Source organism: Hemitrygon akajei, chromosome 11 (assembly GCF_048418815.1).
Source record: "Hemitrygon akajei chromosome 11, sHemAka1.3, whole genome shotgun sequence".
NCBI lineage: Eukaryota > Metazoa > Chordata > Chondrichthyes > Myliobatiformes > Dasyatidae > Hemitrygon > Hemitrygon akajei.
In genome coordinates, this window is record NC_133134.1 from 142,020,235 (window position 1) to 142,034,633 (window position 14,399).

At 36.6% G+C, this 14,399-nt stretch overlaps 1 protein-coding gene across 8 annotated transcripts in view; it reads left to right on the forward strand.

Moving 5' to 3' along the window:
* tpd52l2b (tpd52 like 2b) overlaps positions 1 to 9,259 on the forward strand; it is a 61,818-nt gene extending 52,559 nt beyond the window's left edge. For all 8 annotated transcript variants that reach the window (XM_073061831.1, XM_073061828.1, XM_073061826.1 and 5 more), the window contains one exon: positions 8,369 to 9,259. In XM_073061831.1, coding sequence (XP_072917932.1) covers positions 8,369 to 8,476 — 108 coding nt within the window. In that variant the 3' untranslated portion in view covers positions 8,477 to 9,259. The remainder of the gene's footprint in view (positions 1 to 8,368) is intronic.
* Positions 9,260 to 14,399: the final 5,140 nt, after the last annotated feature.

Genomic DNA, 14,399 nt, shown 5'->3' on the forward strand with positions numbered 1-14,399 from the left:
AACAAGCAAAAGGAAAGAACAATGTACAAGTAGGGAGTGATCTTTTTTTACAACAGATTCATTGATTTGTAAGAATAAAATCAGGCCTATGAGGCATTATGTAGTTAAACCATTTTTCCCAGTATGAATCAAATTGTTCCAGCTTATGATTAACAGATGCTGTTATCTTCTCCATTTTGTAAATGTCCATTGTAATTTCCAACCATGTATTTAAAGTTGGGCTCTCCTGTGATAACCATTTCCTAGTAAGAGTCCTTTTACCAGCCACCAATAGTATATTCATTAAATATTTATCTCTTTTCAATCATTCTTGAGGTATATATCCAAAATATATGGTCTTACTCTCTAAGGGTATTTCATATTTAAAGATGTCTTGTAGGGCATTGTGTATCACCCTCCAATAGTCTTTGATAACAGGGCAGTCCCAAAAAATATGATAATGATTTGCATTTTGATTTCCACAATTTCTCCAGCAAGCAGGGAGGTTATTATCATCATGGGATTTCTGAGAGGGTGTAATAAAATATCTTCCCAAGTTTTTCCATTCAAACTCCCTCCATTTCTGTGAACTGGTACACTTCTATTGATACCTCCATATTGTCCATTCCTCAGATATAATTATCCCTCCTTCCTTCTCCCATTTTGTTTTAATGTATGAAGTCGAATGTGTTTTAAGATTTGACAACCCCTTATACATGCTTGAAATGATTCTACTACCATTATCTGAATTATATGCTTTTCTAAAGAGCTCTAACAAGCATGTACTTGCCTTGGTTACATTTTTAAGCGTCTTATTAACATATTGTTGCATCTGTAAATACCGATAGAAATCTTGTTTTTCTAATGTGTTTCTCTTTAAGCATTTCAAAACTGAACATTGTTCCTTCTTTCATTATGTTGCAAAGAACTGTTACTCCTTTAGCTGTCCAGTCTTTAAATCTAGCATCCAATTTGTTTGGTGTAAAATCCGAGTCATACGCACACCATTTAAGAATTGCAATATCTCCCTCTATATTATATTCTTTTATAGTAGTTTTCCATATTTTAAGAGTCAATTTCACCCATGGGTTATCAATAGTATTTATGTACCTTTGCAGGTTGTTATCAGCCAAAATTGCTTGTATGGGGATGGGAAGTACCCGCTCCTCAGTGTTTTTCCATTGAGCATCATATGATGGGTTGCACCAACATATCACAGCTCTCAACTGTGCTGCAAAATAATAATCTTTAAGAGAAGGTAGGCCCCATCCCCCCCTTTTCCTTTGCTAATTGCAAAGTTTTGAGACGAACTCTAGGCCTCTTACCCTGCCAAATATACCTTGATAGCATTTTGTTCCGTTCATTGAATTGATTTTGATTAATCTCTGTTGGTAGGGTCTGAAAGAGATATAACAGTCTGGGCAGTATATTCATTTTAATAGACTCAATCCTTGAACTGAGACTGAAAAAAGGAATCGGGTTCCATCTTGCCACATCTTAATTTTTTATATAAAGGCTGATAATTACATTCTGATAATTTTGCTGAATCTTTTGGCATAATGATGCCCAAATATTTGAAAGACTCTGTGTGCCATGCCCAGGGGTATCGACTTTCAATTTCTCTTGGTGGGCTATAGTAATATGAAAGTAATTGGGTGTTATCTATGTTGATCTTGTATCCTGATAATTGACCATATTGTTCAAAGGATTGCATCAATTTAGGTAAAGAGTATGTTGGTTGCCCTAGATAGATCAAAATGTCATCCGCATAACAAGCCAATTTATGCTCTGTCCCTTAAATAGTAATTCCCTGATATCTTCATTTTGTCTGATGTATTGAGCTAATGGTTCCAGATATAACACAAAGAGTAGCGGTGACCATGCACAACCCTGTCTTGTGCCCCTTTCTAGGGTAAGACTATTTGATAAATATCGATTGATTTTAATCCTAGCAGTACGATTGTCATATAGTGTCTGTATAGTTTTAATAATTGTGTCTTGGAAACCAAATCTATGTAAAATTCTGTAAAGAAAATTCAAATTAACCGAATCAAATGCTTTTTCAGCGTCCACACTTATCACTATTGCTTCGATTTTATTTTTTTGTATATGATCCATAATGTGAAGTATCCTTCGTGTATTGTCTCGTGTCTGGCGTTGTCGTATAAAACCTGTCTGATCGTTACGTATCAGTATGGGTAGAAACTCCTCAATCGTTTGGCCATGATGCAGGTAAATAATCTATAATCTACATTAAGAATGGATATTGGTCTAAATGACCCACATTCCATTTTATCCTTGCTTTCTTTTGGTATAGCTGAGATTATCGCTTCCTTCCAACTGGGTGGCATTTGTGCCTTTTTAAGAGCCCAGTTCAGTGTGGGGAGTAAAACAGGAATTAACTCATTTTTAAATTCTTTGTACCACTCTGCCATATACCCATCTGATCCTGGTGACTTGCTTAATTTAAACCTACTAATTACAGCTTTTTATTCAACTTCAGTTATGTCAGTGGTCATCGTTCTATTTTGTTTTTCGCTTAAAGTGGGTAACTCTAGAGAATTCAAGAGGGTGTCAATTTGGGTTATGCTTCCCCCTGGAACTTTGGAATATAGAGTTTTGTAAAACACTTCAAAAGCTTCTTGAATTTCACTTAGCTTATTTTTTGTCGTTTTCGTTCTTGGGTCCCTAATTCTGTGAATTGTATTTTCTGCTATTTTTTTTTCAGTTTTCACGCCAGTATTTTCATAGATTTTGATCCACTTTCATAATGTCTCTATTTCAGAAACATTAAGTTTTTCCTGATTTCTTGCTTAGCCAAACTATTTATTTCATTCCTAATTCTTTTAATTTCCCCTAATGTATCCTGTGCCAAATTCAATTTGTGTTTTTTCTGTAGTTCCTTAGCCTATTTTGTAATTCCTCTGTTTTATTCCTTATTTTTTTATTATATGAAGATATCGCTATAATTTTCCCTCTTAAGACCGCCTTCAGAGTATCCCATAAAATGGGAGGTGAAACCTCTCCATTATCATTAAATTCTAAGTAGAGACCAATTTCTTTTTTAATTTATTCCTTAAAGTACGGATCATTGAGTAGACTTGAATTTAGTTTCCAAATAGTATTCTTTGGTTGTAGGTCAAAATCAACAGATAAATATATAGGTGCATGGTCACTTATATATATTGTCCGAATTCCACATGTGTTTATTTTGTCTTTGTCTTTTCCAAATTTTATGAAATAGTCTATTCTTGTATATACAGAACGGGGAGCAGAATAATGAGTGTAATCCCTTCTGTCAGGGAAAAGGTCCCTCCGTATATCAATTAAACCAACATCCTCAAAAAGTGTATTAACATTCTTATGTAAAGATTTTGTTTCATAGGTTTTTCTATTGGAAGAGTCTAAGTTTGGTTGTAATTGTAAATTTAAGTCTCCCCCACATATCAGGAGACCTTCTGTTTCCATTACCATAATATCAGTAATTTTCTGAAAGACACCAATATCACTTCCCGGGGGTGCGTATATATTCAATACAGTAACTGAATTTCCATCTATATTCCCCCTTACCAGAATATATCTGCCCTCTTTATCTCCCATTTCGAATACTTTTTCAAAATTTAGCTTACTTGAGATAAGAATAGCAACTCCTCTCCTATGTCCTGATTTATGAGGAGAAAAACAGATTACTGAAACCCATTCTCTACAGTTTTTTTATGCTCATTATCACTTAAATGAGTTTCCTGTAAATATACTACATGAGCTTGTTCTATAAAATTCTCTTACGTTTGATTGGATTTAATAGCCCATTGACATTAAAAGAAATGAACTTTACCTTGTCCTTAGCCATCTGTATTTATCTGTCAATGTATCATTGAAATTAGAATAAAACTGAACAAATAAGAACCAAGAAATGCAAATAATAACAAAAATGGCAACGAACGTGTGATTCCAAGGCTGAGGTCTCCAGTAGATGAGCCTGCATTGAGCTAGAGGAAATGTCTAGCTGTGGGGGATAACCCCTCTTACTTGTGAGTTGAAGCCCCTATTGCAGTATTCATAAAAGTCAGTGAACAAATCCATTACACAGAAAAGATTTCCCTGTGTACTCCTCCTATCTATATATATATATATATATATATATATATATATAGACACACACACACACATATATATTCTCATTTTGGTGGGGAAAAAGGAGTAAGTGAAAGAATAAAGAATAACAACTAAGTAATATAAAATCCACATTATAAGAAGTATTTCTCAAGATAGGTATATCACCGTGTACTTTTGCTTCCATTTAGCTTCTCAACATTTTTAAAGTTAGCCAAACCTTATGGCTCTTCTGAAGGGGGTGAGGACTGTCTTTGGGGAAACTCCCGGTCTCTTCCTGATATATTTCTCTCAGCCTCCTCCTGTCTCCTGCCTTCTTGATTCTCGCACTATTTCCCAAACGGAGCAGGATAGTTCCTCAGCCAGGCTTTCCCTCGTTTTGGTCAAGCTGACGGGCAACCCTCTGGCCTTCATGTCTGTAGTCACCTCTTCCACTGTCTGGTACAACCGCGTCCCGTTGTCATAAAACACTCGAAATTTAGCAGGGTACGGAGTTTGAAATCTAATCTTTTTGTTTTGCTTTAGTATTCGCTTTACTTCAGAGTATTCTTTGCATTTCTGCAGGACCGCGGGGGGGGGGGGGGGGGTAATCTTGGTCAAAATATATTAATTTATCATCGAAAAACACTCTCTTGTTACCTCAGGCCCTTCGTAGAATCTCTGCCTTGGTGCTGTACCGAAGGAATTTAGTTATTATTGAGCGTGGCTTTCTATCCCCGGTAGGTTTCGGGATGAGCGCGCAGTGGGCTCTTTAGACTTCCAACTCCATATCCAAGGGAAGATCCAGCGCGTCCTGCTGTAACTTTCCGACAAACTCTGTCATAGACAAGCCCCTCCGGTCCTTCGGGAACGTTGTAGATTCTGATATTTTTCCGCCATGATCTTCCCTCCAGGTCAAGCAGTTTACCTTATTGGTGATGTAATATTTTTATTGTCTTACTCAGTATCTATTCCACGTTTTGAACGCGATCTTCCACCTTCTCAATTCGAGTCTCTGCCACTGCTGTTTTTTGATTGACACTGGCGAGCTCTGACTTAATATCACGGAGCTGCTGCTCTATTTCTTTCCGGAACTCTCTTATCTCTTTCAGGATTTTGATCATATTCGCCGCTTTGGTCGGGTAGGAGAACTGCTCGCTGCACTCCTCTGGGCCGCAGGCTCCACAGTGTCGCTTTTTTTATTTCCATTCCTTTTTCCCCATTCTTGCCCCTCTTTTCAGTTCAAGTATTTTTCGAAAAATATTGTATTTGATGGGTTAACGGGGCTTAATACACGTTTTTCCGGAGGAGCTAGTGACTTAAGCTGCCATTCTCGACAATGACGTCACCGGAAATGTAAAGGTTATTTCTTGGCATACTATGCTTAACTGTAATGAAAATCCTGGCTCTGTGTTCCCATAGATCTTGCCTTTCTTGTACTGGGTTGTTGGTGCTTAAGTGACATTTCAATACAATGCTGGTTCATTGCTTTGTTATTGGATGTTCTGTTTATTTACATGCTGTGATATTGTGTGATTTAATTCAAGAACTGGAGCTCTTCCAGTAACACCCTTCAATGTAATCAATGTTGAAAGCAATTCAACTTCCTTTTATCTATCGAGCAAACCCAATTCACCCATTCAACTTTCCATTTTGGCACTTCAATTTTTTCCACAACATTGCTCTTCAAAATCTACAAACCATTGAAAACAATTTCAGGCAGTGGGTTTTAAATTTACTCATTATAGTTATCATGCGAAGTTTAAGGTGATGATCCAGATTTGCCATTCATATCCCAAAATCTTGTGCATCTTTACAAATTCTGCTTTCAACTTATAAAGGAAAACTTGCAACTGGAGTAACTTCTGCTGTTTAGTACTGATCTTATTTTAAGAAGTTTTTTTCTTGTATGTCTCCCACAAACCCTTTCTGGTTCCCTACTGGATCTCCAGAAATGCTTTTCCTTCTAATTCTGCTCTTGGGTTATTTGCGAACATAATTTTGATACCAGGTTTTGTTCATTTAACTCTTTGAAGTGAATAATTGATCAGGTTGATTTTTTTTCCTTCCTCTGCATTGTTCTTATGAATTCCCAGCATTAAGCAGTTCAGAAATGAATTCTGTGACTTGTATCTTGTTATATTAAATGTGATTGAAGCAGTAGGCATCTTTTTAGACTGTACTGCTTTTTGGATGTTTAATTTGTTCATATGGATATGAAACTTTTTGTGGGGCTAATTGAAAACCAAACTGCTCTCAGTTTCTAATAACTGGTAATAAACAAAGCTAATTTGAACCAAATCCAGTTCACCCAACTCTCTTGACCTTTCTTCCCTGCCATCTTCAGACCCTTAATCCTTGTAGAGTTCCATGCTGCCATAATTTCAAAACTTGGATTACCCTCAGATTTAATTGGCAAATCATTAATGGTGTATGTGTGCTACTTTCCCTTATCCAATACTCATAAACATTAAATTTCTGTTTAACTTAGTTGCTTATTTTCTAAACTCTTATGTAAACCCTTAGCTGCCTTCTCTGATTCAGTGGCTGTTAATATTTTGTGGTCTGTTGAAAGGTTTGTAACATTGTACTGTTTCTGAATCCAATTTATTTTAATGTAATGTTGAGACCAGTGAAGCTGGTCAGTATTTTCCATACTGAGAAGAATTTAAAATGAATATTTACTTAGTTATCAATCAAACAGTTATTCAGCCTGATCCATATAATTTTTTGGCACTTTTGATTCTAGGTAACCAACATTGGAAAGCTTGTCACAGCCCTGTTCTGTTTAAAAGTTGTCAAGGTTATTGACTAGGCTTCATCATCACCTTTTGAGTTACTGCTGGGTGATCACTTGTACAGATAATTTCATTGTTTTACTGGAATTATTTAATAGGATCTGAACCTGTTTTGATCACTAGCCAAATACAAACACTAATTCAGGTCTTTGTACAATTGAAGTGAGCTAATTCATTTCTAGAGTGGATATTGCTGATTGCTTATGACTGAGGAGGGGCTTAAAGGGTGTTTTTCTGTTTTATGATATTCAATTACGTAGTTGTTTCAGGTTTTTTCCCCTCTAATTTTCCCACTATTTTACAAGCAAGTTATTTTGAAATTGAATTACAGCATCATAGGTTAATTTTGAAATTATTGCTTCAAAGAATTATTTATCCCCAATCTTCATGTTTTACCCCCTTAGAAAATTTGTTTAATTTGTTGATTGTGCAATCTTTCAGTGTTCACTCTAGAAATAATCTATAAATAAAAATTTCTTGGACAAACTGAGGCACTACATTAATTCATATTTTGAAAAGTGTTGAAGTAGTTGGATACATTTTCAGAAGATATTTGAAGTCCTTCTCAAAAGGCAAGTTCGACAAAATTGAGACCCATGGATTTTAAGGGTGAACAGCATTTGGGATAGGAGATTGGTTTAAAGGCAGAGAGCAGGGGTAATTAGCATAGATGTTTCAAACTAGAACAACAGAGACCTTAATGACTTGACAGAGTTATGCACTATGCAGTCTTCAGATCTGCAGAAGATACAAACCTTGGCTTTGTGGAAAGAATGAGCCAGCATAGACTTAATGGCAGTTATAAAGCATGTGCAGGAATTTCAGTATATTTGAGTATAAATCAAGAATTGTGGCAGGTTGGGAGTGCGATTTGTTCTGTATTTTGCACTCATAAGTAGGGCATACAAAACAGGACATTGACTCACTTTCAGGCAGTGGTTAGATAACAATTGGAGTGTTGTGTTCAGTTCTTGTCATCTAACTTTAAGGTTGAAAAGATAATTTAAAAATTATTGATGATTCTGGGAACAAGGGATTTTGAATGTTAAATTTCCTCTGGATAAGCTGGGATTGTTCCCCTTGGAGCAAGAAAGGTTGAAAGATTTGATAGTTTTCATCGTTGGTTTAGATAGGGTCAGTGGAAGGAAACTGATGTCATTTGTGGATGATCCAAGGGACAGGTTTTAAAGTTTTTGGCCCAATGTTTGAAGCACATGCAAAGAAAAACCTTTGTATTTTAAAAAAAAAAGTAGGTGGTCCTTCATGGGTTGGAGGAGCAGTCATTAAGATTTTTTACTACAGAATTTGAAAACTCAGTAGTTTGAAGGGCCATGGGGGAAAATGGTGCAAAATGGAAATTGATAGAAATGTCTTTCTTGGGACTGCAATAGACTCAGTGGATCCTTATCTGCCAAAGCAATTCATTTAGTTTATGTCCAAATTCTGTCTCATGAAAAGTATTAACTATGTTTTCTAATATGTTTTTGTTTTTGTTACAGGCCAAGGTTATTGGAAATGAAAACAATGTCAAAGATGGCTATCATACTCCCAGTGCTACAAGTCCAAGTACAGAAGAAAAGCTACCACAGGACAATGCACCTTTCTGAACAAGAGCTGCAGTTTTCAATACCTGAATTGCTGATTTCCAAATCTGTATGTTGAATTTATTGCAATTGCAAATATCACCTATTGTACATATGGTTAATTAATGCCCACTTTGGAGAAGTGTATTTCTGCTGTTCTAGAAATCTGATAACCACTTTGTGATGTGTAAAACTTGGAGAAAGGAAAAGACCCAAATTCTGTCAAATTTGAAAGTTTCAGATTCTCTTTATGAAATTACCAATAAAATTTAGCTTTGAGTACCTTAACCTTCATTTTCAACAGACCTTCAAGCACACTAACTATGATTCATATCATACTAGCCTTATTCTGTGCTTCAACTACATTTCTATAATTTTGGGACAGGACTAGGTAGAATGGAGCAGCTGGTACTGAGGAGCACTTACTTGGTCAGGGATTACTTCTGCTTTTATTTTATGTCCAGCAGCTTTAAATATGTTTGTATTTCTAGATTAGTGACTGAAGCATGCTGATTTTTCTTTTCAGAAGGAACAACAACCAAAAAGTAGACAACTGGATGTATGCTACAGTCTGTATCCTATGGGCTAAAGGGATATAATTGTGAAATTTTGTTGGTTTAATGGAACGAAACAAGGTCTAGAATTTAGTTTAGAATGTTTTAATGCATAATGGGTAATTCTTTGACCATTTCTATTTGCAAACAAAGATGGGGTTTGGTTTGCTGTTACATGTATACTAGGGTTTAATTGTATATTTCCCTTTATATCACTAGAATGCTCACAATTAAAAAAAAATTGGTTATTAAAGCTGTCTCAAAGAGTGAGATTTTTTTTCAGTTGTCTCCAAACTGGCTTCTTGTAATGCCCAAGTCTGACAGTGAACAGCACTTCCAATATATTGAATTTGTTTATTTTCTCTTAGAAATACCACCAATAATTGGAGGTTGTATTCAATATTTGAGTCTACAGTGTGGGGTGAAATACCATTTGGCCAGGACTTTGCTTTGATTGGCCTGTTTCCATGCAATTAAGTCACCAGTGCAGTAATAATAATACAAGCATGCAGTATTGCTGGCCATTGCTTACTTTTTCACTATTTTTCATGGATACCAATCCTCAGGGAAATTGTATCCAATAGTTTTTATTACTTCCTACTTTCATTATTTATGCTGCAATTAGGTAACATTTGGGGTACACCACAGAATCATAAAATTGCATAAGTCCTATTAAAGAAACCAAACTATTTGGGCCTAAGTTGTAGTGTCTTTACTAAATTTACTAACTTTGCTAAACTTGAAGTCTACAATGCTGAAGAAACAAACTCTATAAACACCGTTTTATTTATAAGGCTTTAAGATGCAGTTTCTTAATGTTGTGTATCACAAACAGGAGGAAATCTACAGATGCTGGAAATCCAAAGCAATACACACAAAATGCTGGAGAGACTCAGCAAGCCAGGCAGCATCTATGGAAAAGAGTAAACAGTCAACATTTTGGCACAAGACCCTTCATTAGAACCGAGTTCCTCCTGCATTTTGTGTGTATTTCTCTTAATGTTGTGTCAAATATATTCCATGAAAATAAAAAGAAACTGCATGTACTAGAATTAAGAAAAATAAATATGTACAATACTCAGGAGGCCATACGGCCTTTGTGGAAAGAGGAACATTTTAACCAGAAATTTTTTGATTCTATCGATACTGCCTATCTACTGGGCATTTCCAGAATTTTCTGCTTCTGAATATATTACACAATTAGTCTGGGATGACCAGACCTGATGTTCCAGTCTTGGAGTGCATTCTGTAAAATTGTACATTCTTCCTCCTGAGATGCAACAGCTTAAGTATTGCAATTTATTGAAGATAATGGAAATCAATCAAAAAGGAATGTCAAAACTTCTATTTAGAAGCTGTTATTTTCTATCATAGTTAAACTGATAATGTACTATCCTATTCAGAAATCTGATTCATTAGATGATGTTGCCCCCTCTCTATTAAAACTTTGTGGGAGGGTCTCTTTTTCCACATTTTCTTTAAACTCACCAGTGCTTGTTTCCTGTGCTCTTTTTTAATCTCACTTGTAACACTGGAAAATTTATCTTGTGAACACGCCACTGTGTTGTATGTTATAGCATCCTATAGGCAGGAAAATCATCCTACAGTCTAGTACCACTGAAGTCCTGAGGGTGTGCTGGATTATTGGGGTATTAATGTATAGAACAAATCTTTCCCTTAGGGATTGGAGGAAGTGGATGAGTGAGTTGTCCACTTCCCCCACAGGAACATACCTGTATAAATTTCCATTAATCAATTTAAATTTGCCTCTTGACATACTTCCACATTCACTGCTTAAAATGCTCTATATTTTAATGCATTCACCCTATAATTCTATTTTGTGGTTATTCCCAGTTTCACTGTTGCAACGAAGTGAATAGATTTTTATTCTGCTAATTAGTACCTGTCGCTTAGCATATTTTTCACTTTGTTGTGACAATGCATATAGCAGTTAGAATTCTATACTGGAATTTCTACCAGCTTGCTAGAAGTCACATGTTTGAATGCTTCCTGTTTAGTCAAGTCACTCCCTTTCCTCTCAGCCCTCCCACCCCATAAAAAGAAATCTTTTGATTCTGCCCACAACCTATAGATTAATATATTTACCAAAAGTAAGTTTTGTTTCAAGTATACAATACGGGATTGCCACAAAAGCAAGCTACTGAAGATGTATATATGAAATAAAACTGCTGGGGTGCATTCAGCAAATCAGACAATATTTCAGAAGACCAAATGAGTCCTGGATGATCATTTTAACTCAAATTAATAGTCTCCTATCCAGACTAAAATATTTGTGATTGGGGGGAGAAAGGAGCAGTGAAATGAAATGGACTGGTTTGTGATATAATGGAAGATAAGTGTGATAAAAGGAAATGATAATAGTATTCACATGATCACACAATGTCTGAAGAGAAAATGGATAGTATAGTTGTAATGTGAAATTGACCTGGCTAGCAAGACTAGCATTACTGGTTGATCCTAACGAGGTTAGTAGTGCCCTTAACCTGGAAAAGAGCAATGAAATTAAATTTATGGAAAAAAATTGAAATTTGAAATTAAATATAGCTAAAGATAAAAGAAATCTTTATCTTAAATTTTTGTGGCCCTTGAGAAAAAGGTTGTATGCTCCCTTTTAATGGCAATCTATCTTCAAGGTCCTAAACTCTGATATCCCCTCCCTGCACCTTTGCCTCACCACCCTACTATCTGTTGGTCATTTATTCAATTGGCCCTTCTAAATTTCTCTTAGTGTGTAAGTGGGGTTGATGACAGAAATAGACTAGCTTTAAGATAGGTGTTCGATCGTCAGTGCAGATTTTGAGCTGATGGGCACATAAATGGGAGGTTGCAATGGTGGTCATGGAGTGATACAGCATGGAAATAAGCATTTTGGCCCATAGTTTGCACTGACCATCAACTACCCATTAACCCAGAACTTCCCTACCTGGAGTCTAGGGACACCTTAGTAATGGTAGGGGTCCAATCACTTAAAAGGTTGGAAACCCCTATGCTAATCCTATGTTATTCCTGGCCACATTCACTTCACCATTCCCTAGATTTTACCATACAGCTGCACACAAAGGGCAATTTAAATAGCTATTCATCTACCAACCTGCATGGCTTTGGGATGTGGGAGAAAACCCAGAGCAGAGGTTCCCAACCTGGGGTCCACAGACCCCTTGCTTAACGGTATTGATTCATGGCATAAAAAGTTTGGGAGCCTTAAACCAGAGGGTGTCCATACAGTCTCAGGGAATCAACAAATTCCACACAATGCCAGAGGGCAGGATTGGACCAGAGTCACTGGAGTGGGGAGGGACTAACTGGGCCTTTGTGCTGCTCTAAGCTGACCATTCCTATTTGGTGGCAGAGTGTTGCATCAAGTGAGGCTACAGGATACTGGTACACTACATCTGGGCTATTATGTACAATGTTGATCACTCCACTTCAGGGTGTTAATAGTTCAGGAAAGATTTGGTATATCAATACCTGAAATAAAGGGATTCTTTTATAAGGCAAGGCTCTGCTCAAGTCCACTGCAAACAAGAACAGTGAGAGGTGACTACTAAAGCAAAAGAGATCCTGATGCATCTAGGCAGTGTTGTACAACTCTATGCATCATAAAGTTTAACTGCACAAATATGAGACCCTCAGTGCCCACATTTTGTCTGTGCTGACAATTAATTACCCTCCATAATAATCTGGCTGCCTCTAACAGTAATACTGCTGCTACAGAACATTAAATTTCATGACTATTGTCAGTGACAATAAACCTGATTCTGATTCCATTTACACACTTGGAACTCTTCTTCAAAGAAGTGAAAGTGGTCTCTGAATGTATGTAATGCAGATAGATATTTGATAAAGAGTGAAAAATTCCTGTGGGCAGATTGCAATGTGACATTGAAGTTACAATCAAATCCGCCATGAGTTTATTAAATGTAGTCTTAAAAAGGGGGATTTGCCTATTCCTGCTCTGAAATTGTTTATTGTTACATAATTTACCACTCTCTCTAGGATTCCATAGGCTTTTATTTATTGACGAGTTTAGCACGTTTGACTTTTATCAGAAATTTTACTGAAATCCATGTAGACTACATCAAATACAATGCCTTTGTTGATCCTCATTGTTGTCTCTTTAAAGAATTCAATCAACTCAGGTACATAAAATCTTTCCTTAAATCCATGGTTGATTAATCTGTGTCTCTCCAAATACCTTTCTTCAGAAATTATTTCAATAACTTGCTCAATACCAAAATTAAACGCTCTGTTTTTAACAACAGTGAGATGTCAGGAGTCTCCAATCATCTGACACTCTCCTGCAGACAACGAGGATGGAAAATTATATTCAGAGCTTCTAACATTCTTCCTTACTTTTACCACCTGGGATATAGTTTATCCAGTCCTGAGAAATTATCTACTTTCAAAGAAGCCAATCCTTGTAATACTTTAATTTATCCAATCCAATATTTTACAGTCTTCCTCCTTAACTAGTGTGTAGACATCAACTCCACTCAGAAGAATAGACGCATGTGATTTCTCATAAAAATCTTGCCCACATCCTCCATGTCAACACATAAGATTTACCTTGGGGTAAAAAGCTACAGATGATGGAAATTTGAAGCAAAAGCAGAAAATTTTGGAAATACTCTGCAAATCGGGTAATATCCATGGAGAGAGAATCAGAGTTAATTTTACAGGTCAATGGTTCTTCATCAGAACTAGGAAAATGTTTTAAGTTGCAGAAAACACATGGGGGCATGGTGGTGGCAAGGCATGATTGAGAAGGGGCTTTTGGAGAGAACCAAAGAAGTAGGGTGGAGACCAAAACAATCCTAAACCCTCCCTTTCATTTTTTTTCCAGTCCTCCTTTGCCTGTCTAACATTCCCCCTTCTACCAACACTCCCTGGCACTGTAGAATGAAGTGTGTCTCCCAATAAATACCCAGTCTTACAGATGGAATGCAGTAGCATCAGTATCTGCATAAACTCCAGAAGTCTTCCCCAGCGGACAACAGGAAACATCCTGGAATTCCTATGTGGCACATGATGAGCATTCCACAGCTACAAGGCCTGTATGTTATTAAGTTAAAACACTTAGATGGGAAAAATCTAAGTTTGAAAGCAAAAGCCCTCACCAGTGACCCGACTATTAATGCATTTCCTAATGATGGCCTCAATCTGCCAACTTGTAATACCGTACCTCAATTTTTTTCCAAGCACCTTTTTACCTCCTTTCCGTTCCCTTTTCTAACTTGTTCCCTTCTTAACCTTTCAGTCCTTACTGTCTCCCTTTCACTCTGGTTCAGTCCTTGTTTTGATAAAATATCTTCACTCACTGCACTGAAATTCATCACTCACCAAACTCCTGTCACTAGTGCTCCATTGAACTG